Raw genomic sequence first — 22,888 nt, 5'->3', positions numbered from 1 at the left:
GGATTAAATGTGAGGATAGTGCTGAGGATTAAAACAACAGCCACCTTCACCGAGGAAGCAGAAAGAAACCCGTCTGTAGGACCTCTGCTTTTCCGAGGTGGTTCATCACCATCAGGACAGCAACCTGGCCACTCCACTTCTGCATGCACGACAGAGTTTTGGTTGAGAGACCGGAGACATCTCAGCACGAATGGCCCAAAGCCAAAGCGCGTGCTCATTTGCATTGCAATTAAAACTTCATTTTGTACCAAAAGCTCTAGCCTCACGCTTGGGGTGAAGCACCTGGTGCTTTGTGCCTGTAAAATGCAGCTGCCTAGTGACTCCCCGCCTGCTGGATGAGGTGCGGGGTTTTGAGCATCTTCAAAAGGTTGTCCTGGAGCTTCACACTGATTTTGCTGTCTTTCTATCGATTAACGCATAAAAAAAAGAAGAGCCCAGAAGAGACCCACGAGCTGGCCTAACTCACCGCATGCACACAGCCAGGAAGAGGATAGATCTGCTGCAGAACCAGGCTGAAATTTTGTCTGCCTCTGCCACCATCAAAAAGGCGGATGGGTAATGAATAGGCTGACATTTTCTTTTTCCAAAATAATGCGCTGCATTGCCCAAGATTTTCTTCATTAAGCTGGAACATTTTGTGCCACTGTCCCTGAAGCCATAAAGGGTTTCTGCTGCCACTGAATCTGCCTGCTTCAATACCGCATTATTCTGGGGGCCAATCCTGGTGTCTGGGAAGCCACAGAAGACACCCCACAGCTGTGGGCAATTCTCCAACAAGGCTGGGCACACCACAGGCCTTGGTACTTGGAGAATGGAAACTTCCTTTCAAGCCTGTTTGCTAAACCCTGGCAGGTTTCTGTAGCAGAGAAATGAAATGAGCACCAGCTCCCAGTCTGGGTGTGCTATTCATACGGACCCAAGATGTTCACAGCCTGGGATCCTGGCTGCGAAGTGGGGAAAGCAATTATGAAGCCTTTTACATAATTATGTTTATTTAACAAGGAATGGCCAAAGTCCTTTTGATATGGACGTGGGAGGATCCTGATGGCAGGAGATAACATTTCTGCACAGAGACATCAGCAAAAAGCGTTTGGGGCTTTGACAAGGACACGCCGGGGTGCGACTCAGGCAGCGCCACATGGACTTTCCTTCCCGTCTTTCCTGGTCAAAACACTCACACACCTGCTCTGGGCAGCAGCAGGTAGCTCCATCGGGTGAAGGGCTGAGGTTTGGGGTGAAGTCACGGAAATCATGGCCATGCTTGAGTACAGCCCTCCCATTAGGCTGGCACATAGCAGCAGGCGGCTCCGGACCGACGCAGAAAGCACTAGGTGGGAGCAAGAGATCCTCCGCAAGCTCCCTGGGTGGTTGTCCAATGCCTTGGACATGCAATGATTTCCTTCTGGAGCATCTTCTGCCTCCAGGGGCCGACACAGTAATTCATGAGTTTCACCAGAAACTATTTATTTGGGGAACTGGAACACAGAGGACAGGCTGCCCTGGTGAAGTCACCTCTGCCACCCCTTTGCCAGGACAGCTTGTCCCATTGGGTTTGGCTGTGGAAATGCCTCTCCCTGCCCACAGGAGCTGTGTGCTGTGGGAACTCTTCTGGCCAGGCTGGAGGTAGGCTCCGTAGCCAAAAACTGCTCCCAGGAGCAGGATCAGGCCTACTTGTGGCAGCAAGCAGCACGTTTCCCTCTGGGAGACGGCTAGGGGTGCCCTCCTGCACTTCCAGACAACCGAGTCCTGGCAATTTTTGCTGCTTTCTCGGTCATTTTTTGAACAAGGCAACACCTCAAAATCCTTAAGATCACATGCTTTAAATCCATCTGCAGATTAAATGCAAGTAGCTTAAAGCCTCAGATGTCACCAGGAATGGAAAATATTTTGCCAGAGATCATTTAAAGCAGCAGCAAAGAGCCAAACGCCCATTCCCTGTTTCATACACTATGCTGTTGGTTTCAAAGCTGAAGCATCCCACTTACTGTCGCCTACCCTGGCTGAGGTTTCCATCAGCTAAAAGGCAGAAGAAGGCCCAGCCATGGAAGGGCACGAGGCACAGACAAGTCATCCCTTCCATGCACAGGTGGGGGGAACAGGGTGGGGAAAGCAGCACAAAGCTAGTGACTGCAGCAAGTTATCGAAATCTCCTCCAAAAATTTAATCCTGGATTTAATGCCTCCCCACCCCCAAAGGTAATCCAGTTGCAAGATGAAATCGGGAGGTGCGTTTCAATTGCTCCATCAAAATGCAGGCAATGCGTGGAAATACGTGGCAAGGCTGAAAAATAAAATCGCAGCATCTCTCACTTCTTGACTATATGGAGCTGCATCTTCTAGCCAACGGGGAGAGATCAGGACAGAGAAACAGATAACTGAGCTCCTTCTCCCTCTGTTGTCCTTTAAGTCTATAAAATATTAAGTGGGAGAGTAAAAATAAGCACTAGCAGAGGCTCAGCCACCCACCACCACAACAACTACGTGGGCAAGTGCACGCTAATCTCTTTCCTGCGCTCAGACTCATAGCTCTGACTGCTTGACCTGTTCCACATACAAGAAGTCAAGATGAGCTAAAAATAAAGAAAACCAATTGTTGTTCAAGTGACTTGTTTGCTAGCATGTCTTACTTCCAGGGAAAAAGGAAATGTGCAATTATGGTAATGCAGACAAAGCTTTGAAACACCATCTAGCGGGCTTGTGGAGGTTACCTTGTGCTGCATGCTCCAAGCTAAAGGCACCAAACCTATTTCTCATTCCTTTAACAACCTGTAGAACAACCTTTTACTGCTTTGAGGCCATTGCGATGAACCACAAGATTGTGCCACGGTGACCAGCGACCAGTGCTGCCGCAAGCAACCAGTGGCAAAGCCTGAGCAGAAGCAATTCCCAGAAGTCACCCAGAGCATCACTACTGGATCCAAGGGAGAGACCCCTCAGCTCAGCGGCTGCTTTGCAAAGTCTAGGGAGGCAGATGCATTGAATCATTACGTGGGGAAAACTTTGAATGAAGGGCTTTGTTTCTAACAGGGGTGAAGGCAGACCGAGGGAAAGCTCTTGCAGAAGCTGCCCCCATCAGGCTGATGGGGCTGGGAGCAGCCTGGGGTGGGTTGGAGCCTGTGGTAGCTCCTGAGTGGAGGAAGCCAGGGCAGCTGGCAGTCTTCTTGGTGCTTAGGAGTGGAGGAGACATTGGAAGAAACCAGGCAGCAGCTAACTTTGGCTTCAGCCTGTGCTCTCCTGGACAAAGCACATTCCCCCCCCCCCAGCCCTTGCTTCCCCTCAAGCCCTTCACCAACCTGCAACAAATTCACGTGGTGTCTGGTCATATTTGGAAGCATTTGTTAGAAAACAAACACTTTGGTGACAACAAAAGTCAACAAACATCCACATTTGCACCCAAACCAGCATTTATCAGTCGTTCTCTTACCCCAGGCTGTTTTGCTCAAAGCTGCAGAGCAGCAGCCACACAGGCATGGCCCTTACCTGGGATGCAGGAGAGCACCAGGCAGGAGCCACTCCGAGGACAAGCCAAGCAGCACGTGCAAAGCAAAAGAGCTGCAGCCCAAGATTGGGAAAGCCTTTCTGGGAAACTCTTCTTGCTCCCTGAGCCTGGGGACAGAAAAAATGACATGGCAGAATGGGGCAGATCCTTCCCAAGCTAACTCCAGCTGTACCTGTGAAAAAATTGGGCAGAAGATAGAGGCTGGGCTGCTCTACGCCCATTACACACCAACTGCCTGCCAGTGACGTGAACCACCAGGTCCAGAGCTGCTGCTGAAAACCACCTGCAACCAAGTCGGGGGGTTCCTTCCTGCTCCCAAAACTTGCTAGACTTCCAAATGCTGGGCCCGTGTAAGAAAATTGGTGTTGATTTTTTGCTATGTGTATTCTTGAGATGCATGGGAACACCACGCTGCACCACATGGAGGGTTCATCTCTGCTGGTAGGTGGGGTCTGGAAGCAGTCCCTAGGAAACAGTCAATAGGAAGCCACGAATCCTTCCTGCAAATACATACGTGAATGTTTGCTCCAACAGCTGCTGAATCAGACTGGGAAAGCTGCTGGAGCAGTAACTCGTGGTGGCTCGTCCTTGGGGAGCACTCCAATACCCTGCCACCAGAACAAGGACAAGCAAAGGGCAAGGGGTGCAGCCGCCCCCAAGTCAAAGCAGGAGGGCTGAGCTTGATGGGCAATAATCGATCATTGCAGAGAACAAAAAAGACAAGTGGTTGTTACCCTTGCTTGGCCTGTGCTCCTCAAGAACTTTCCCTCTCTGTATTTTACAGGTCTCAAAACTTTTCCCACCTGAAAGGACTGAAAACTAAACTGGGATGGGGCATCCCAGAGCAAGGGGATGAGCAATTGGTGGTTCAGCCTCAGGATGGGGACAGGATTGCCCCTGGAAGTTGCCCAAGAAGCTTACCCCAGAAATACCCTGCTCCAGAGGGCGTTAGAAGCCTCCAGCAGCACCTCTTGGCTACGGCTCCTTCAGGGAGTGAAGGCAGCAGCATCAGGGTACAAGCATCATACCTGAGTAACCTGGGGGAAACGCAGCTCGTGTTCTGACGGTGGGAAACGTGAGATCCCCAATCATTACTGAAATGCTGAACAACAAGCAGCTGCACTCCACCACCCGCAACGTTAGCGCCATCACAAGCCATTGCCCACCTTAAACAGCTGGCACTGCTGAGCATATATTCACTGCTACTGACAGGAAGGAGAGGAACAAGGCAGCACGAGCACCGCAGCCTGCAGTTAGCACTGACACAGAATTTTGTCCTCTATCTGTTCCCTTGGTCCCCTCCTCCAGACTTGGCAGTGACAAGAGCTATGCCGTATTGCTGAGCTTAATGTCACTGCCTGCCCAGTTATTCTCAAGACAGCATGCTTTATTACAGCACAGCTCTTCTGTGAAAAAATGAAACCATGTTTAGCCAGATCCATGCAGTAAGTCAGACACTACAATGCAGAATTCAGCAGATTCCATTTAATGTCATGTGCATATATCCATACATTTACTTATGTCAATGGTTTTGATGTGCGTGACGCCAGGTCTTGAAAAATCTACTCATTCATTTATGTCTGGGAGCATGAAGTTTCTCAAGCAATCATCTCTGGATGGGTTAGCTTTTTTAAACTCAGCTTTCAACCACATAGTTGCAAAGATAATAACTCCCAACTCAAGGCAAAGCATGCGGAGCTAATCCCTGAAATTCGCAGACAGCTCTGCAAATGCTGTTGCAAAGAGTTTTGCAAAGAAATGTGGGACATGAGGAAATCCCTCCCAGGGCGAAGTGGTAAGAAATGGGTTAGTCTTGTCTAGCATCCCAAGCAACAGCAAGGCAAAGCAGCAGAACACGGGATTGATTCTTCAAGGCGGTCTTAGGCTGAGAAACAGGGCAGAGAAGTAGAGAGAAATCATCAAAAAATAAAATTAAAAAATGACACTTCACCAATTTCACCATAATGTACTCACAGAAATTTGACTTTTTTTTTTTTTCTCAGTTAAAGCAACAAGATTGGTAGCTCCTGGGGTTATGGGTGTTTACCCTGCAATGTGCTCCATCCCAGCAGTTTTGGGGTAGATTTTTCAAGCCCTGGTGATGGTTCCAAGGAAGGCTTCTCAGATCTGCTCCCAGCTCCCAAACGTTCAGAATCTATTGCATAGCATTTACTTCAGATAAGGCACTGATTTGCCAAAGGTGAACAGCAATTCAAAATTAATGCAGTTTCCATACAGTCCAAATTTGATGGCCTACAGTGCAATAACATGTAAAATTAAAGGCAAAGTTAAGAAGAATAAACCCAACTTTAAATTTAAAATTAATATTAAGAAGATAAAGGAAACTACATTTTTCAAAAGCCTTTTTATTTTCCTTCACCATTGTTGTTTTACAATACAAATATCACCTTGTGAATACACAAAAACCCTACAGAAGATAACTCTGCTTCACGTAAAATACAGAATGGATATATATATATATTTATATATATATTTTCTCTTCATCATTCTTAAAAAAACTATTTTGTTCTGCACATTGGCAAGATTAGGATAGAATACTTCCCCAGACATACAGTATGTATGGTAGGAGTGAAACTTATAATTACATGCAGTTTCTGCACAAATATTTTAAAGAAATAGAATATCTTTGTTGTTTTTCAACAACATCTCAATACGGGATGGAGAAACCACTCCTAGTTCACTCAGTGATCATTTGTAAAATTCTTAAAAAACAGGAATTCATGGCTGTTTTCTTTTTAAAATACAGCTACCAAGTAGACAATAAAGTGATATATTTAGTATGATCTGCCCACAATGTGTGAACAAGATCTGACCCTTTCTATTTGGTTTTTCCCTAGACATGGCAATTTCAACATTATAAGCAAATTTCCAGTTTAATTTAGCTATAAATGCAAAAATTAGTAATTATACAGTATATATAATTCTGCTTTCATGGAATACTTTATTTTAAATAAAAACATTTAAGACTGCCTACTAACCATACAATCAAGACAAGAAAGGCACTAGAAACATAGACAAATCTCTCTCTCCCAAGAAGCATTTTCTTTAAATTTTAACTCTCTATTCTCTGACATGTAAAAATCTTTTTAAATTTAATTTTCATACACATTTTGAAAAATAAAGTTAGGAAATACTTAGAAAATCACTTTACAACTTTTTTTTTTTGCACACTTTTTGACACAGTCACTGCAGATTCTACAAAATCAAGATTACCAAACCTTCCTGTGTCTATCATCTTATTTGTATCACGGTGCAACAGGTAGAAAGATTTCTTGATTTTACCCCAATGCAGGTATTCAGAAACCTTCATATAGTCATTTGCTAGAAAATGGCTTACAGCCCAATCTTTGGGGCAAGAGATATGAAAAGTATGTTTTCCCAAGAAAATAATATGCATTATTCCCAGACGTGACTGGAAAGACCAGAACTTATGATAGAAAAGATTTCATTTATGCTCTCGCATCATATACAAAGGAACATGGTGATGGGTAATGAAAATCCCAAATCTATTAACAAGAAATGTGTAACAGTGCATGATAAGTTAAATTTTCTTTATTGTTGTCCAACGCAGATCCTTTGGAGAGAAAAAAAGATCACAGTGCTTACCAGGTAACTGAATAGATTAAGTCAAGGTAACTGTTAAAAGAAAGGGTTAGGGAGGGGTTGATTTTTTTATTTTTTATGGCATCTTCTCGTATGGAGTTCTTAGCACTTGGGACAGGTCCTTTTCCCCCCCATTTTGTCCATCAACACACTGTTATGTGTCATTCACCAGTCGGCTGTATTTCACCTGCCTGCCTCGATGCAGCACCGGCCAGGGGAAGGGCCAGTGGTAGGAGCGAGGTACAATTCCTTGGACATTCTTTTCGAAGTACTGGAAGGGCTTGTACCACCAGACCCTCGCAAGGAGGTTGGTTTGGGAAGCTTCTTTTAGCACCTGCAGAAAGATAATTAGGAAAAAAAAAATTACAAGAGAGCATACCACTTGCATGACTTCACTGCATGTTGATTTCTACCGTACATCAGTGGCATTCTGCTTACAGCTGTTTCCAAAAATCTCTTGGTATGTGTAGATACCTGCCAAAAAAATCTACATGGACAAAGATCAAGAGGAGCCAAGATACTTTTCCACAGCCTTCCTGCACACATGACCAGTTGCTCTGAAGTGAGGCTCACCATCATTTCCAAGTCCTCAGCTGCTAAACAGCCCCATTGGAAAAAAGTGATGGGCAAGAAAGGTCAATCTCACCTCTCTGTTGGGAATGGAAAAGACCCACCCCAAAGCATGGCTGTTTCCATAACTATATTTGAAATTATCTGTAGCTCCAGAATCCTTTGCAAGTCCACTTGTGTGCATGCACACCAGTGAGCAAGGCACCTCAACCCATCCAGAGGAGGGAGCGAACCCTGCCCCAGCCTCCGCATGCTCTCAAACCACATCCACCCACCCATTTGCTTCTCCTAGCAAAAGCAAGCCACTGCTGAGACGAAAGGAGTGGGTGAGGAAGTCATGCAACTACCTCGCTGCACGTTTGTTATGACAGAACAGGGATGAGCTGTATCAGCCCACTGGGAAGTGTAAACACAGGACTCGTATACCAAGCTTTCTTTCCGTGTTATAAACTCACACGTAAAAAAAAAAAATGTCTTTAATGCTGGGGTTACTTCTGCTTTCAATTTTAAGGTCAGTCACAAGCCACGGGCCTCTGCACGTGGAGCAGCACCAGGAAGAGGCACTAGGACACAAAGGCACGCCCAGGTAAGGAGCCAGGGACTGGCATTTCCCAACATCCCAGCAGATTAGGGAAGCAATGCTGAGCCATCTTCTGTGAGTCACACCATGCAGCAAAACAGGTACATTTCTATACATGAAGGCGAAGAGTTTTTCTGAAGCAAGTCCTCAGTAGCACTCAGGGTAACTCTGGCTTCAGTAGCTTCCAGCTTGGAAACATGGCCACTCAGCACTGTCATTCTGACAGAGCACAGGAGCAAATCTGAGGCATGGAACTCAGTCCAGTGCTATATGACAACAGATAGGAAGTTTAAACACAGTCTGCTGTCAAACACAGCAGGTCCTGAACTGGCTGAACATTAAGCTGCATTCTTTGCAATCAGGCATTTGGAGGGAGAAATCTACAACAAGGCTTGACTGTGGGGTACTGCTTCAAGCAGAATTAAAGCCACAGGAATAATATATGCCATGGTAGCTAGACGACCCTGGTATGAACTAAAAATCATCACTGCCATAATATTAACTAACTTCCTACCATCACAGGAGGCTTTTATCAAGCGTAATAAACTGGACTCATATGCAACAGGCAAGCAAAATATCTTCTCCATGTTGTGTAGAAAAAAAAACACTTGGACACTGATTTGTTGTTACAGACCTAAGAAAAGTTACCTTAAGTTTCTCTTAACTCACTATGCGTCCTCTCCACAGATAACAGAATTGTGCATTTTTGTTCACATTCTTAGGCAATGGTAAGCTCATCTTTTCACTAGCTTATCCAGTTCACTGACAGGAAAGTAAGAACAATGAAAATGGCACAAGACCTCATTTAGACCTTCGTATCACTTACGGCTGCTCTCTGATCAAGTATTTCAGTGTTGTAAAAAACATACTTTGTTATCTCCCATCATGTGATGCATCTCCTCCTAAGCAGCTCCTTCTTCTCAGTATTTCCCCCATCACCCCATTTTTCATGTCTTCTCAGGCACAGACCTTAAGACAGGAGCAGCCTGGGCTCTCACCCACCATCCTCCAAAAGGAAAGTATTTCCCTTGGTTAGAGGAGCGAACTTACCCACTTGGAAACACTTTGAAAAACTGGTTCATTTTTTGTGAAGCCTCATACTGTTCTTCAAGAGACCTATCACTCAAATAAAGAGCACACAACAGAATACAAGGTATTCTGGTACCCAGGTAGCTTAAAGAAGTACCACTTCTAAATGGTTTGCTCTAATACAACAAAACCTCTTCAGCCCAAATTCAGAGAGACTTCAAAAAAATGAGGTTACACAGCCAAAGGAGGTAGGCCTGCTTGCCTGCCTGCAGGAACACCTTCAGATATTTTTTGCGGTCAAGGCACAAGATGAACCCAACTGATGATGCTTCTTCTTTCCTGCAAGCCCAAAGTGAAGGGGGAAGAGCAGGGTGCTTCACAAGAGATGGGTGCTTGTCCATTCCTACTTCTGCAGAAAGGCTCAAGGCAAAGTGTGGATATTCACCCACTGCCACGCTACAGCAAGCAGAGCCATGTGGATCCAGAGACTGGGAGAAACTCACTTGCTGGTTGGCCATCGTGTGATACCACCAGAAAAGTCTTGTAGTGATGTAGTAAGCCACCACCACGTCCACAGTGTAGTGGTCATGAGCAAGGAGGATGCAGAACATCCCAACCATGCTGAGCGTCCAGCAAAGCCAGTGATACCACCAGAGTCGCCGTGGGGAATCTGTAAAGAAGCACAAGCAATGATTATTTCAAAGTGTAATGTTATTGGTGCTCAAGACTACTGCTGTAATTAGCAGAGGACACAGCCTGCAATCCTGAGTGGATAGTGTGACGCCAGCGTTAAGATTAAGAGCAGGAATGCTGAGATCACAAAAGAAGCATCATTCTCTTAGGGTGTGACTCTACGTACGAGAACAATTTAATAAGATACTTGGAATATAGAAAGGTTATGAAATCTTTAAGAGGCCTGACACATAAAAATCTAATGTATTGTGGTCTGTAGCATCCACTGTTTTGTACTTCAATATAGACTCTATATAGCTGACAATCCATTCCTCCTGCCTTCCATAGGAGATAAATGTATGCATTAATTCTTGCAAAATGAGCAACCTTGCATTTAGCATGGCATCTATCTCTCCCTAGACAAGGAGATACATAGTTAAAGTACCATTCATCAGGCAGGGTGCAGTGAAAGTATAAACTATATTTTAAAGAAAACAGTTCTGAAATAAAATGCATAATTCAGTCATCTACATAGTAAAGCGTTTAGCTTTGTCTCCAAAGTTTTCTTTTTCAGTAAGGCCTATGTCCTTGAAGTAGTGTTACTTTTCTTTAATTGAAAGGGATGCATTTTTACTTTAATTGTATTTACTAATCACAATAATGCTTTAATAAGCAGATAATTTATACAACAGGAAATTCACCATGAACAGTGACAAACTTACACTCTTTGATAAATAAGTATGTAAGAGTTAATATGACGGTGTGACCGCTGTACAGATAGTCGCCGCACATGTTGTGGGATCCTGTGATGGACAATCCTCCACCAGCAATCAGTTTCATTATCCTTCGCAGATGAGATTCCCAGTCTCCAAATAGCTGGTGAAAGAGTGAAACACAAACGTGTGGTAACGTATCAGCAGTAACTTTCCTAAATTTAAAGCATGGCATTAGCCAGCAACTTTGTCTCTCTCTTATTCTCTCTTTTTGCGTTACTTTTTATTCAGTAAATCCTACCACCTTTCCCAAAAGCCAGCAATATATTTCCAGAGGAAAAGAAAAAAGACTGGAAATGAGACTTTTTTTTTTTAATGATCCTTTGCATGCATTATAGAGAGTCTTCACATGAGTACAGGCTGCACACACCTGCATTCATTTGTTTCGAGTATTATTTTATTTGAAGTATTCCCAAGATAGGAAGTCAAAGAAATTATTACAATTCCCTATAAATACAATCATCTGAAGGATTACTGTTTTCTCCTACACTCACAGAATAGAATGAAGAAGGAAATATTATTTACACATACAGATATTTATGAAAGTATGCACATGTGTAAAAAATCCCTTTACCTGGTCACTTTTGGTTGCGATGAAAAACATGGCATTTTTCAGTATAATACTGAATCAGAAGAACGGTCCAAGAAGTGTTAAACTCCTGTCTGTGCCTACACTCAAGAGTGCCACGCTTATGGTAAAACAGGCAGGTGAGCAAAAATTGTTTTCTGTTATTCATAAATACTTATTACTGCTACCATGGCATAATCTTTATCTGAGGTCTTGCTGGCAGCCTTTGCTAAAGTTCATGGCTGTGCGGGAAAATATTTTAGCAGGAATCTTCAAGCAGAGGTAATAGGTTCAGACTTTTTATTCATTATATCCTTGGGAGATGCCACATATGTGCAGTGAGGATCAAAATAATGACTATTGGAAAACCTAGGAATTCTGCAATACAGTCTCAAAAATACAGTTTCACAAAAAGAAAAGGGGTTAAAAATATTCCCAGCTATAGTTAGAAATTTGTCATGTTCTTTAAACATCTGTTTTCCCTTCTGTTCAAGAGGCAAAGCACTTCAAATAAATCAAACTTTATTTAACTGATCTTGTTCATAACAACACAAGCCCTACAGATGATAATCCAACAGAAAATAAGATGAACTGCCCAACCTGTACATCCAGCTGCCTAACGTCACATTTAACACACAAAATAGAGCATCTCACTCACTTCAACATCTATGGCAGCCCCTGCCCTGCCTTGAAAAGCCTTCAAAATCATTTCTTCCCACCTCACATTGCAAAAGAACAAGAAATGGTGTTTGTCAGCACACGGTGCCAATTCTGCAAGGGCTTCCATTCACACAATCCACACGAGCAACAGGGACGTTCCTCACACCCGAGGAATATGCTCTGAACGACCTCCAACACACCATGTTGGCTCAGAATGTGTTTCTGAAAACCTTCAATTTGCCTTTGGAAAGCCAAATCGAAGCAAACCAAGATCTTCTTGCCCCTTTCCTTCCTACCAAGTGCCCTACAGGCAGTCGACAGCGTTCCCAGACCTTGCTTTTGCTGCTTCCAGCTCTAACACCAGCCCAACTGTTAAACAAAACCACAAAAATGTGCGCTGTGGGAAAAGCCCAACCAGGATGTGCTGAGCACCTCCGGGACCCAGCAGGAAGCAGGAACCATCTGAGCTCAAAGGAGGCAGCCAAATGGATCAGTGCACTCAGCGTGCTGGATCCTTACCTCATTTTATCGTCCACAGTAACCATTTAACAGCCAGACAAGAACATAGAACCCCCGACTGGCCATTGCACGTATCATCCTCCTTTGTTTTAAAGCTCCTTCTTGCTTTAACAATAGGAAATTGTACTTTTTGGACAGATCTACACAAAGCTTTTGTAGCATTTAAATATTTCCTGCTTGCAGTTCCTTACAAAACTTAAAAATGCTCCCCAAAACTGCTCTTCACAATCCCCTGCAGCTCAGTAAGGTGTTGAGAAGCTTTTTCCCACCACTGTATTTATAGCTGTCAAGAAAGCCCAGCTGATCTTTTTAAGCAGGGCAATAGAAGGACACAACATTGGCTTGTCTGAGTAATGAGAACAAGCTCATTGAGTAAGGAGAACAACTTGCCAATGCTGTAAATTTACAAAAATGGCAGATTTACTCACTTTGCTCCCTGTGTGTTTTTTTAAGTTTCATAATAGCTGACTGATCAAATACAATGTTGACTCCTCTCCCCCTCACTTTTCTTTACAAAAGACTTAGGTCCCTCAAGAAGCCACATGTGGCTTGGCAAGTCCTCTGGGCTGTCAAATAAACAATACAGCACGTTTGTTGGCTTTACTTCCCTGAGGAACCCAAGCGTTTCAGCTTTGTTTGTCCCACAGGCTTGTATGTACCAGCAATCTTCAACAAAGTTGTGACAGCACGTGTATCAAGCCAAAACACAATCTTGATTTATGACTTTGCTACCTGTCATCTAATTCATGGTTGTGCACACAAACCTGCTGAACTGTGCATGCTAAAGATGTTCAGATGTTTCACAGAAATTAGTCCCCGTCCCCCCCCTTCCTCCTGTCTGTGCTACAACTTACGTAGAAGGGGCAAGAAAACGAACTGCTATGGAGAAAGAACCTGTGCGTCTAATACACAAACCTTGTTTCCTATGCTGTGTGAGAGAGATGGATCATGGAATCACCAAATCATTCAGGTTGGAAAAGATCTCTAAGATCATCTAGTCCAACCCTTAACATGGTACCGACAAGTCCACCACTAAACCATGTTACTGAGTTCTACCGCTACGTGTTTCCCGAAGGCCTCCAGGGGTGGTGACTCAACCACCTCCCTGGGCAGCCTGTTCCAATGCCACACAACTCTCTCAGTAAAGACTGAAAAACTCCTAATACTCAATCTAAACCTCCCATGGCACAACTTGAGGCCCTTTCCCCTCATCTCATCACTTGCTGCTTGGGACAAGAGCCTGATCCCCACCTCACTACAACCTCCGTTAAGGTAATTGTAGTAAGGTCAATAAGATCTCCCCTGAGCCTCCTCTGCTCCAGACTAAGCAACCCCAGTGCCCTCAGCCGCTCCTCACAGGCCTTGTGTACCAGGCCCTTCACCAGCTTCGTAGCCCTTCTCTGGACACGCTCCAGGGCCTCGATGGCCTTCTTGTAGTGAGGGGCCCAAAGCTGAACACAGTACTCGAGGTGTGGCCTCACCAGAGCAGAGTACAGGAGGACGATCACCTCCCTGGTCCTGCTGGCTGCACTAGTCCTGATACAAGCCAGGATGCCGTTGGCCTTCTTGGCCACCTGGGCACACTGCTGGCTCATGTTCAGGGGAGCATCGACCAACACCCCCAGGTCCTTTTCCTCTGCACAGCTTTCCAGCCACCCTGCCCCAAGCCTGTAGCGTTGCATGGGGTTGTTGTGACCGAAGTGCAGGAGCTGGCACTTGGCCTTGCTGAACCTCGTACCGTTGGCCTCAATCCAGTCTATCCAGATTCCTCTGCAGAGCCCTCCTACCCTCGAGCAGATCAACACATCCCCCCAACTTGGTGTCATCTGCAAACTTACTGAGGATACAACAACACTCCTTGTTTCATGAATTACCGTGAATTACCCTTCAACATTGACTTAAAGAGATTTGTCTAAACAACTCCATCTCAGTAACTTGGTTTCAGCCATGGTTTTCTTAAGACTGTTTTATTTTTTGGCACAACAAACAGAGCTAGTTCAAGGAGGAGGGGGGCAAGTGTTTGCACTAACACAATTGCAATATATGCAGGGGCAAATAGCAGCAAAGGGGAGAGTTTTTCATGTAAAACCGTCCTTAAAAAGTCTCTTTGGGTCAATTTCAAGTACAAATCATAATCAGATTTGACACACTGAAGTGTTTAGAAATGTGTCACATATGGAACTTCTGTAGGTAGCAACCTTTGACCACTTCAATGGAGACAAAAAAATGCTGAACATATAAATCAGTTCCAACTGCTAGAGAAATTACATAGATTTACACTTTTTGAAGGATGAAAATGCTTGCCCTGCCCAAAAGCAAATTGTCAGCACCTTAGCCAAGAGGGAAGCTGATGATCTGCAGATGGAAGTCTCCCTGTGATGCCAAGTTGGTATTTCAAATTAGTAGCAATCACTGCAAAAGGACTGCTCACGGTTTTGGCATCAGCAGGACAAGGGGAAAACATGAAGATTAAAATAAAGAAAAGTAGCAAGATGAAGTTTACCTTTGGAGAACACTTGAAATGCATGCCAGGTACTGGGAGTGTAGTTACATACATTGTAATACACCGATACAAGTATAGTGTGCCAACTATACAGAAAAATCTTCTGCTAATTATAGACCTAGAAGAAAAAAAAAAGAGGAAAAAGAAAAAGGAGGTTACTCAATGCAAATACAACATGCAAGAGTAAATAAAACACACAAGCTATTTACTTTTCTCTTCTTGATGCTTTTGAAATTCATGACTTATTCATGTATACCAACTTGCACCTGTGGATACTGAATTCCTTTACAAATATTCCCACGCTTTACAGGTCAGAAGTACACAAACAACTCAACTAACATTACCCATGAAGTTGATTACATGAAATTTAAGGATTAGAATACAAAAGCCTGCTCAGATTTAGTGCTGAAGACATTAAAAGGGATTTCATGCCCCACACCCCTCCATTAACTTAGATTGGTCACTAATTTTCCATTCAAAGCAGGGGATAAAGTTACTGCCTTTCATCTTATAAAGAAAATATTGTAAGTTAATTTCTGCTGACACACACCCTTTAGTAATTACAAAGGATTGCTTTAGAAGAAATAGCTTGTATGACCCAAATGAATGAGAACATATCTTTATTGAGCGGCATTAAGAGAGGAAGCAATTCACATCAGCAATAAAACATCCCAAATATAAACTTAGAGCTGCATTGGCCACAGGATAGGGTGTTTCCATAGGAAAGCACTCTCCAGGCAAGCAGCTGTAGCTGCATGAGATTCACTCAGTGATGGCTGCCAGTAAGTTGCTGAATTCTGGGGTAACATAGGGCAGTTCTGCAGAAACAGTGAGAGCACCCGTTGTAAAGGGCTGCAAGTTTGACTTGGAAGTGACTGCCAGCCCCAAAACAGGCCTACTGAGTTTCACTGCTACCTAGAAAGTAAAATGTCATAAGGAAAGAACCATGGCAATTAAATCCCTTCCAGCACACCCATCAGGATGGAAAGCAAACTATATCTGTCTTGCGTAGCTTTCAGCAAAGAGAAATCACCAACGGCTTTATGAAACGGAGGGCATATCCAATTACAGCAGTTCATGAATTTAATCACTGCTGTGTCCTGCTGCTACAGGCCCTTTTTGTCTGGGTTGATTTTAAATCATTGTTATTTATACTTAGGATAATTTGGGTACTACAAGGTTTGTAATACAAGCTGCAAGTCCTGACATTCATTTGTTGCTATCTTAAAGCTTTCACTGTTAAAAAACAAACAAAACATTTTTACTGAGCTGAGCTCTTTCAAAGCTGGAATTGGCCATTTGTTTTTTAGTTTTTAAAGTTTTTGACAGAGTTATTAAACTGTAGTGCTCTACTCTCAGAGGAGTACAACTTTGCAGTGCCAAATCAATAACAACGTGAATGTCCTAATTTATCAGAAAAGCTTCAAATATAACATTATAAGTGCATTTTGCACTTGACTGCTCACTGCTATTGAGACAGAACATTTCAAGTGTCCTCCCGCCCCCCAGTGAAAACAGGGACACAACTGGGAGTTAAAAATTATACTTTATTAGTGTAGCTCCATGGACTGAATCATAGAATCCCAGAATTATCTAGGTTGGAAAAGACCTTGAGTTGAAGGCACCATGGCCCCTGGGGTAGTGGTTTTCCTCTGTGGTTTAGGTGCACAGTTTTTCTCTTGGAAGGGTGATCTGTTAAAGACCTCACGTGTGTGCCTGGCTTTTGTAACAATACAGGAGCTTGCTTTTCTTTATACCCTCCTATCAAGACAAAAGGTGAGGTTGGGGATTAAAGACTGAGCAGCACTGCATTCAAGAGACCAAAGAAGTGGCAGTGTTTTGCTGAGCAATTAATGCTTTTATTAACATTACCCATGAAACTACTTGGTTTAAAGATGAATTATGTACTTTAGCTTAGGAAAATCTGCATCAAAGTGCTTTGTACTGTAATTTTAAAAAAATAAAATAAAATCTAAAAGACCTCATATTTTTTCTTTCTCAACATGATTTTGCTCGTGTGTGGGCCAGCTAACAAGTACACTCTCTAGGCTTATTACCGGCCAGGAGGAACTTTACTACAACTATCCAGATCTCACCTCACGTGGGTAGCGAGTACGCAGCTTTTTCAATCCTGTGAGCACGCAGGCTGAATCAGATGTCAAACACTGCCAAAAACCATCGCTGTGCTTCTCCTGAACCATCTGGGAATGCTTCCCAGAGAAGTTAACAGGACTTTGGCAGTGCTTGCAGACAGGCAGCTTGCCTGGGCTCCTCGGGCTCCCTGCTGTGTCTGTGGAAAAAGGCTCGGGCAGCCCAGGGTCCCCAGCCAAGCATCCACCCCGCTCCTGATTTCTGGTGAAACCAGCCAAATCCCCCTGCCATAAACGCCACGGACAGTGCTCTGCATGGATCCTTGCGTCACATCTAGTGCCTGGCACCAAAACCCTCACTCCTGAGCAAGCCATTGAGCAGGCAGGGCAAAGGCAGATGGAAACTCCACTATCTGCCTGAAGTTAAAATTAATTTTTACGCACGAAAGCAGTAACAGAGGCCAAGGGAAAGTCTGCACCATGGTTAGCTGGGTGAACACATCCAGCATCCTCTTCCATTTTGGCGTAGCTTTGTAGTCCAACAAAAGACACATAGGTCTTACTCGACACCATCATGCAATCCCTGGACTACACAAGGAAGGTCTGAGTGATCAGTATCATGAATGACACACCCCTATCAGCCTTCGTCTCCTGGGAGAACAGCAGGCTCATCTGGGATGAAATCAGGCTATTGGTAAACATGGGTGCAATATGACAAGCAATAAGAGTTTCACTGCTTGACAAAGACAAGTGTTTCAGGAAAAGCCTGCAACAAGGAAACTGCCTCCTTTGGTTAAAGGTCCAACCCAGCCACTGGCTGCAATTCAGCTCATGGACAATAATGCTTCTGGTTCATCAGCGATCCTGAACTTTCCCTCAGAGAGGGCCACAAACGGTAGCGCTCTCATCTGAACAACCACCTGGCTTCACATCTCATCTTCAGATCTCCAACGGGCTGTGGCAATCGCCATCCCTGGCACCACTGGAAGTCAGAAAAGCGACGAGGGTCCATCTGGCTTAATTTCCTCCCTTTGTTCTTGAATTAAGTTCCAAAGGAAGGTGATAACCCATGCCACAAAAGTGATTCAGCTCTTTTATAGCATTTTGTGGTTCTCCAACCAAAGCCACAAGAGCAAGGTCCTCAGGAGAAAGCTGTGTCACTGTCCTGTTCCCATGAGCATCTCTCCTGTTTTTTCCTTCTGCTGCATACTGACAGATCGCAGACCTTGATAGCTCTGCTCCTTTACAACAAGAAAGCAGTATGTGACCAGGACACATACTGACTGGCACAGTCCAGGACTGGTAATGAAAATGGAAAGCTCTGTGACTCCAACTTCCCTTTACACTAGAGGAAGAATGAGTGAATACATCAAAGCAAATGGAGGGAAAACTCTCCACACCTATCAACGATGCCATAAAACTTTGTTATCAAGTCAACCCACCCCCCACTGCTTTGAAATCTCCAAGGACCTTATGGATTCTGCTGTTCTTAATTCATCACTGTGTGTTTGATCCCTGCCGATTAACCTGACACTCCATTTTTGAGAGCACTTCCACATGGCCTTCTTTGGGTGCTCCCCTTGGTTTTGAACATTTTATGCTCAGGGACACCAAGTCTACGGTTCCCCTTTTCACCATAGGCAGCTGGACCAGAGCAGGGAGGAGAGTTCAGCACTGCAGCTACTGACGTAGGATCTGATACAGAAGCTGATAAAGCCATAAACAGAACAAGAGAACACACCAGGGTAGTCTTCCTCCTATAAATGTGTGCACGTAAAAAAAAAAAAAGGCAGTTTCACAGTTTCTATAATAAAAATAAATGGACTAAAATAACCATTCTAGAAACTTTCCTTTAAGGAACACCATCTCTGTAAAAACATACAATGGTTTTGAAATTTCAGCTGAGAAAATACATTAACTAGTATAAAGCAACAGAAAAGGTGAAAAAACCAGTCTCAGGACTGATTTATTTTTCCATTGCTCACTCTATATATTAATGACCTTTGTATTTCATAAAATAAGGCTTTTTTTTTTTTTTTATAGGAAGTGCTCATACACAGTGCATTAGTGAAAAGACACAAAGCAAAAGCTGTGTCTCCACAGTATCTGGATTAGCTCCCCGGAATGAGAAGTTCACAGCATCTTATGGATTACTTCTACATTTAGCTATGGAAACCTACAACTATATTGCATAAAGGTATCTGCCCTAGCTTAGCAATTCTCTCCTTTCAGGCTATCTGTAACCTTAGCAAGCTGGTGAACAACCTGCTCACATTTAAGTTTTAAAGTTTTTCTCCATTACAAGAGTGAGTGGCATCTGGTTTTACTTTTTTGAAAAAGGGCAATCTAAAATTCTACGGTCATTACGAAGTCCTGTAAACCAAAGGATCTTGTATTGAACATGGTGGTGCCCAAGTTATACGCCTTCCAATTATTATTTTTTCAAACATAGGAGCCACATAAAAGAGTCAGGGAACAGGTAAAGAAAGAGATCCTGCATTAGCAGAGGAGAAGAGAGCCCTTTGGGTTGAGGCAGTTGTGGGGCACGCTTGCATCTGGTTTTTGAAAGTAAAAGTGGCGTGCCACTTCATACTGCTTCAAGCCACTTGACTTTGAAGACTTCACATTCATAGCAGCACAAGGATTTATACCAGATCACTCATGGTAAGGCAGCCCAAGGTGTGGATTTACGGCACTTTAAAAATACCAAATTAAGCATCAGCATGCACATCCACTCTGTAGAGAATAAAAAGTAAGTGCCTTGCACTCGCAGGCAAATTTACCATTGCAATTCTGACCAGGTATGAGCAAGCACCCAGATAACCTTGTAAACTCACTGCGTATCTACACTTTTGTGTACTTTATGGTTAGCTTTCAACATCCTCTGTTCTTGGTGTTACCTGTCCCACCTAATGTCAAGCAGAAAATATACTTCAAAACTTTTTATGCAGCACTGCTTAGGTGCACAGACTAAACCACTGCCTGCTGTTTTTGTCCAAGAGTACTGTAAACTTAGGGTAGGATCTTCACATCAGGCAAACTACAGTGAGACTAAATCCATCCCAAGTCAGTTCACAGTTGATGAGTTATGTCAGCATAAGTTGTCCTCATTTTTATTTAGACAGAACAGTCAACTGAGTTAAGAACATCATTATATCCAATTCAAGGTTTTTCACATGTGAAAAGGGCTCAAGTTAACTCTGCAGGCAAGCAAGACCAGTGCTGTTCCTTGGTTTCTGATGTGGCAGTTGGACTGAACTCCCCAATTTAGCACAATAAGCCCAAACAAACTGCAGAGCCCATTGCATGGCATCTATTTCAGTTTGGAATACCAAAATCAGCAATATCACAACCAACTTCATTTTACTTGGATGTAACCAGTGTCTGACCTCCAAAAGCCGTCACGAGTATGTACACGAGCACTTGGTTTCCGAAGATTTTACTTACTTGTATTTTAACAGCAGCCACTGAACAAACCACAGTCCTACAAGGATCATGCCGTTAATTTCACAAATAGAAAAGGCCCATTGCACCCGATCAAAACGATCAAAAAATGCATCTGGTAGGGGAGGCTGCACCTCCTTGGGAGGCACTCTTTCATGAACAACTGAGATAGTCACTGTGGTAAAGATGAAACAAAAAAGTGCATAAATAAAAGCCAGGAAAGTCTTCCCCCATTCCATGGGATACTGTGAGCGCTCTGGCTCTGGCATGGGGATCTTTATCATCTCCTTCTTATACCCATTTGGCACCCCGTTCAGCTTCATTTTACTACTAAAGCCATTTTCATGTGTGGTGTTGCTCATGCTGACGCGGATGTGCCCATTGATGTGCCCGTTTTTGTGAGCCTCGATGTGATGAGCCATTTTTAAGGTCTCAATCATGTGCAATAGCCGCTGTCCACTGTCGGAAGACACCCGGGAAAGAGGTGTCTTCTTGAAATCCTCCTCCGTCAGGTTGATCAAATCCTGTCCAGTGAAGCTCTTCAATGGCTCACAATACTCCGGCACAGCATTTTCTGTTAGCCAATTTGTCACCTCTTCGGGCGACCACAACACCACTTCTTTCATCTCGCCAGGCAGCTGGAGCGCAGTCTCACATTGATTTTAAATTGGGCAGCAGTCACTGTGACTCCAGTGCATCAGAAAGCTCTTCCTTGGCTTCATCTTGTCCGAGGAAGCAGTTTGGCAAGAGACAAGTCTCTGTCTCTAACCATCTGATGCGAGCACCCAGGCACCGTGAAAAGTGCAGGAAATGGTTCAGTTCATATTCGTGTTGGCATTCTTCTTCCTGTGGAGGAAGGGGGAAAAATGTAATTAAGAGAGTATTTACCAAAAGTTTGCGTTTCATGTTCAAAGACAAAATTTCTGCAAAATAGCCAGACTCAGGCCTGGAAAAGATTAATAAATTTGAGTGCTAGCACTTGTACACACCCTGTCCCTTCTGAGCTTGCTACAGGCTACTCAAGAGCATTAACAATTTTGTATTAAAAACACTGCTTTGCAGCTGTGGCAAGGACTCCTTTTTGCTCCACATTTGTGAGGTTTTCTATTACTGTTCAGTTCTGGTCCATAACCAGTACCCAAACCCCTCTTAAAATCATAATACTAACAGATTTAAGGATTTACAGAGCAAATGGTCATGTCACAAACCTTCTCTTCCCCCACGACCCAGTGGTATCTCATCAAACACACTGCACCTAGTTACTGAATGATATGCCTGGCTTCTGTTCTGCAAGGAAAAAAAAGAAGTCTAGTGTACCACACCAAATGCTTTTCTACAAGTCAGCAACAAAAAATGATGTAGATAAAGCAAAGCTATATGGTCTGAAAAAGTATCAGAAGGAAAATCAATGCCCAAACAGGCTATGCTGAAAATAAACCGAAGCATTTAAGTTTGCAGAGCAGATGTTTAGCAGCTCTTCAAGGTAAATTTTATGGTTTCCATGGTACACTGCTAGAATTCAGATGTCTACAGTAAGCTACAAATGAAGTAGTAGAAAAATAGTGGATGAAAAGCTTGACAAGTAGGCCCATGTGAACTGAATGAGGTTCAACAAGTGCAGGGTGCTGCACCTGGGTTGGGGCAATCCCTGACACGAGTACAGACTGGGAGAAGAACTCACTGAGAGCAGCCCTGTAGAGAAATAGTTGGGGAGTTTTAGTGGACAAAAAGCTCGACGTGAGCCAGCAGTGCATGCTTGCAGCCCAGAAGGCCAACTGTGGGAGGGCAGATTTAGATTAGATGCTTGGAGGAAATTTTTCACTCAGAGCACGGTGAGGCACTGGCACAGGTTGCCCGGAGAGGTTGTGGATGCCTCATCCCTGGAGGTGTTTAAGGCCAGGTTGAACAAGGCCCTGAGCAACCTGATCTAGTGGGTGGCGTCTCTGCCTATGGCAGGGGCTTGGAACCAGAGGTCTCTGAGGTTCCTCCCAACCCGAGCTCTATGAAAAATGAAAGTGAAACTGGGGGGGGGGGGGGGGGGGGGTGGAAAAAAAGGAACTGTGTAAAAAATTTCTACATCCAGTTAATTAGAAAAAATAGCAAGCGTGGAAAAGCTGTTCAATTACAAAATTTACAGTAAAACAGATGTTACTTGCTAGAATCTCTTACTGCATTTCTAAGATATGGGCAGCAAAATCCTCAGCACGATGCAACGATGACGCAGCAGTGTATACCAACAGCAAATGCCCAGGAGTGAAATATTTATACAAAACACAGTCCTCTCCAGAGCAGAGAAAAAAACATCGAGTACTCCTATTACCAGCTTGCCATCCCACTGACCAAGCCTGCCAGGCTTCC

The 22,888-nt window shown here is 43.8% G+C and overlaps 1 protein-coding gene across 14 annotated transcripts in view; it reads right to left on the bottom strand.

Moving 5' to 3' along the window:
• Positions 1–4,968: 4,968 nt before the first annotated feature.
• SGMS1 (sphingomyelin synthase 1) overlaps positions 4,969–22,888 on the bottom strand; it is a 93,589-nt gene continuing 75,669 nt past the window's right edge. For 11 of the 14 annotated variants that reach the window (XM_067000326.1, XM_067000332.1, XM_067000323.1 and 8 more), the window contains 5 exons: positions 20,534–21,376; positions 14,997–15,114; positions 10,696–10,849; positions 9,564–9,971; positions 4,969–7,456 (listed from right to left, as the gene is read on the bottom strand). In XM_067000326.1, coding sequence (XP_066856427.1) covers positions 7,284–7,456; positions 9,564–9,971; positions 10,696–10,849; positions 14,997–15,114; positions 20,534–21,156 — 1,476 coding nt within the window. In that variant the 5' untranslated portion in view covers positions 21,157–21,376 and the 3' untranslated portion in view covers positions 4,969–7,283. Of the gene's footprint in view, positions 7,457–9,563; positions 9,972–10,695; positions 10,850–14,996; positions 15,115–20,533; positions 21,377–21,738; positions 21,818–22,888 lie in introns of all 14 variants that reach the window. The other 3 variants (XM_067000328.1, XM_067000330.1, XM_048069265.2) reach the window with 2 other exon arrangements.

The sequence above is a fragment of the Anser cygnoides genome, chromosome 7 (genome assembly GCF_040182565.1).
Source record: "Anser cygnoides isolate HZ-2024a breed goose chromosome 7, Taihu_goose_T2T_genome, whole genome shotgun sequence".
NCBI lineage: Eukaryota > Metazoa > Chordata > Aves > Anseriformes > Anatidae > Anser > Anser cygnoides.
The sequence above is the reverse complement of the archived record's forward strand: the minus strand, read 5'-3'. Positions and strand labels throughout refer to the sequence as shown.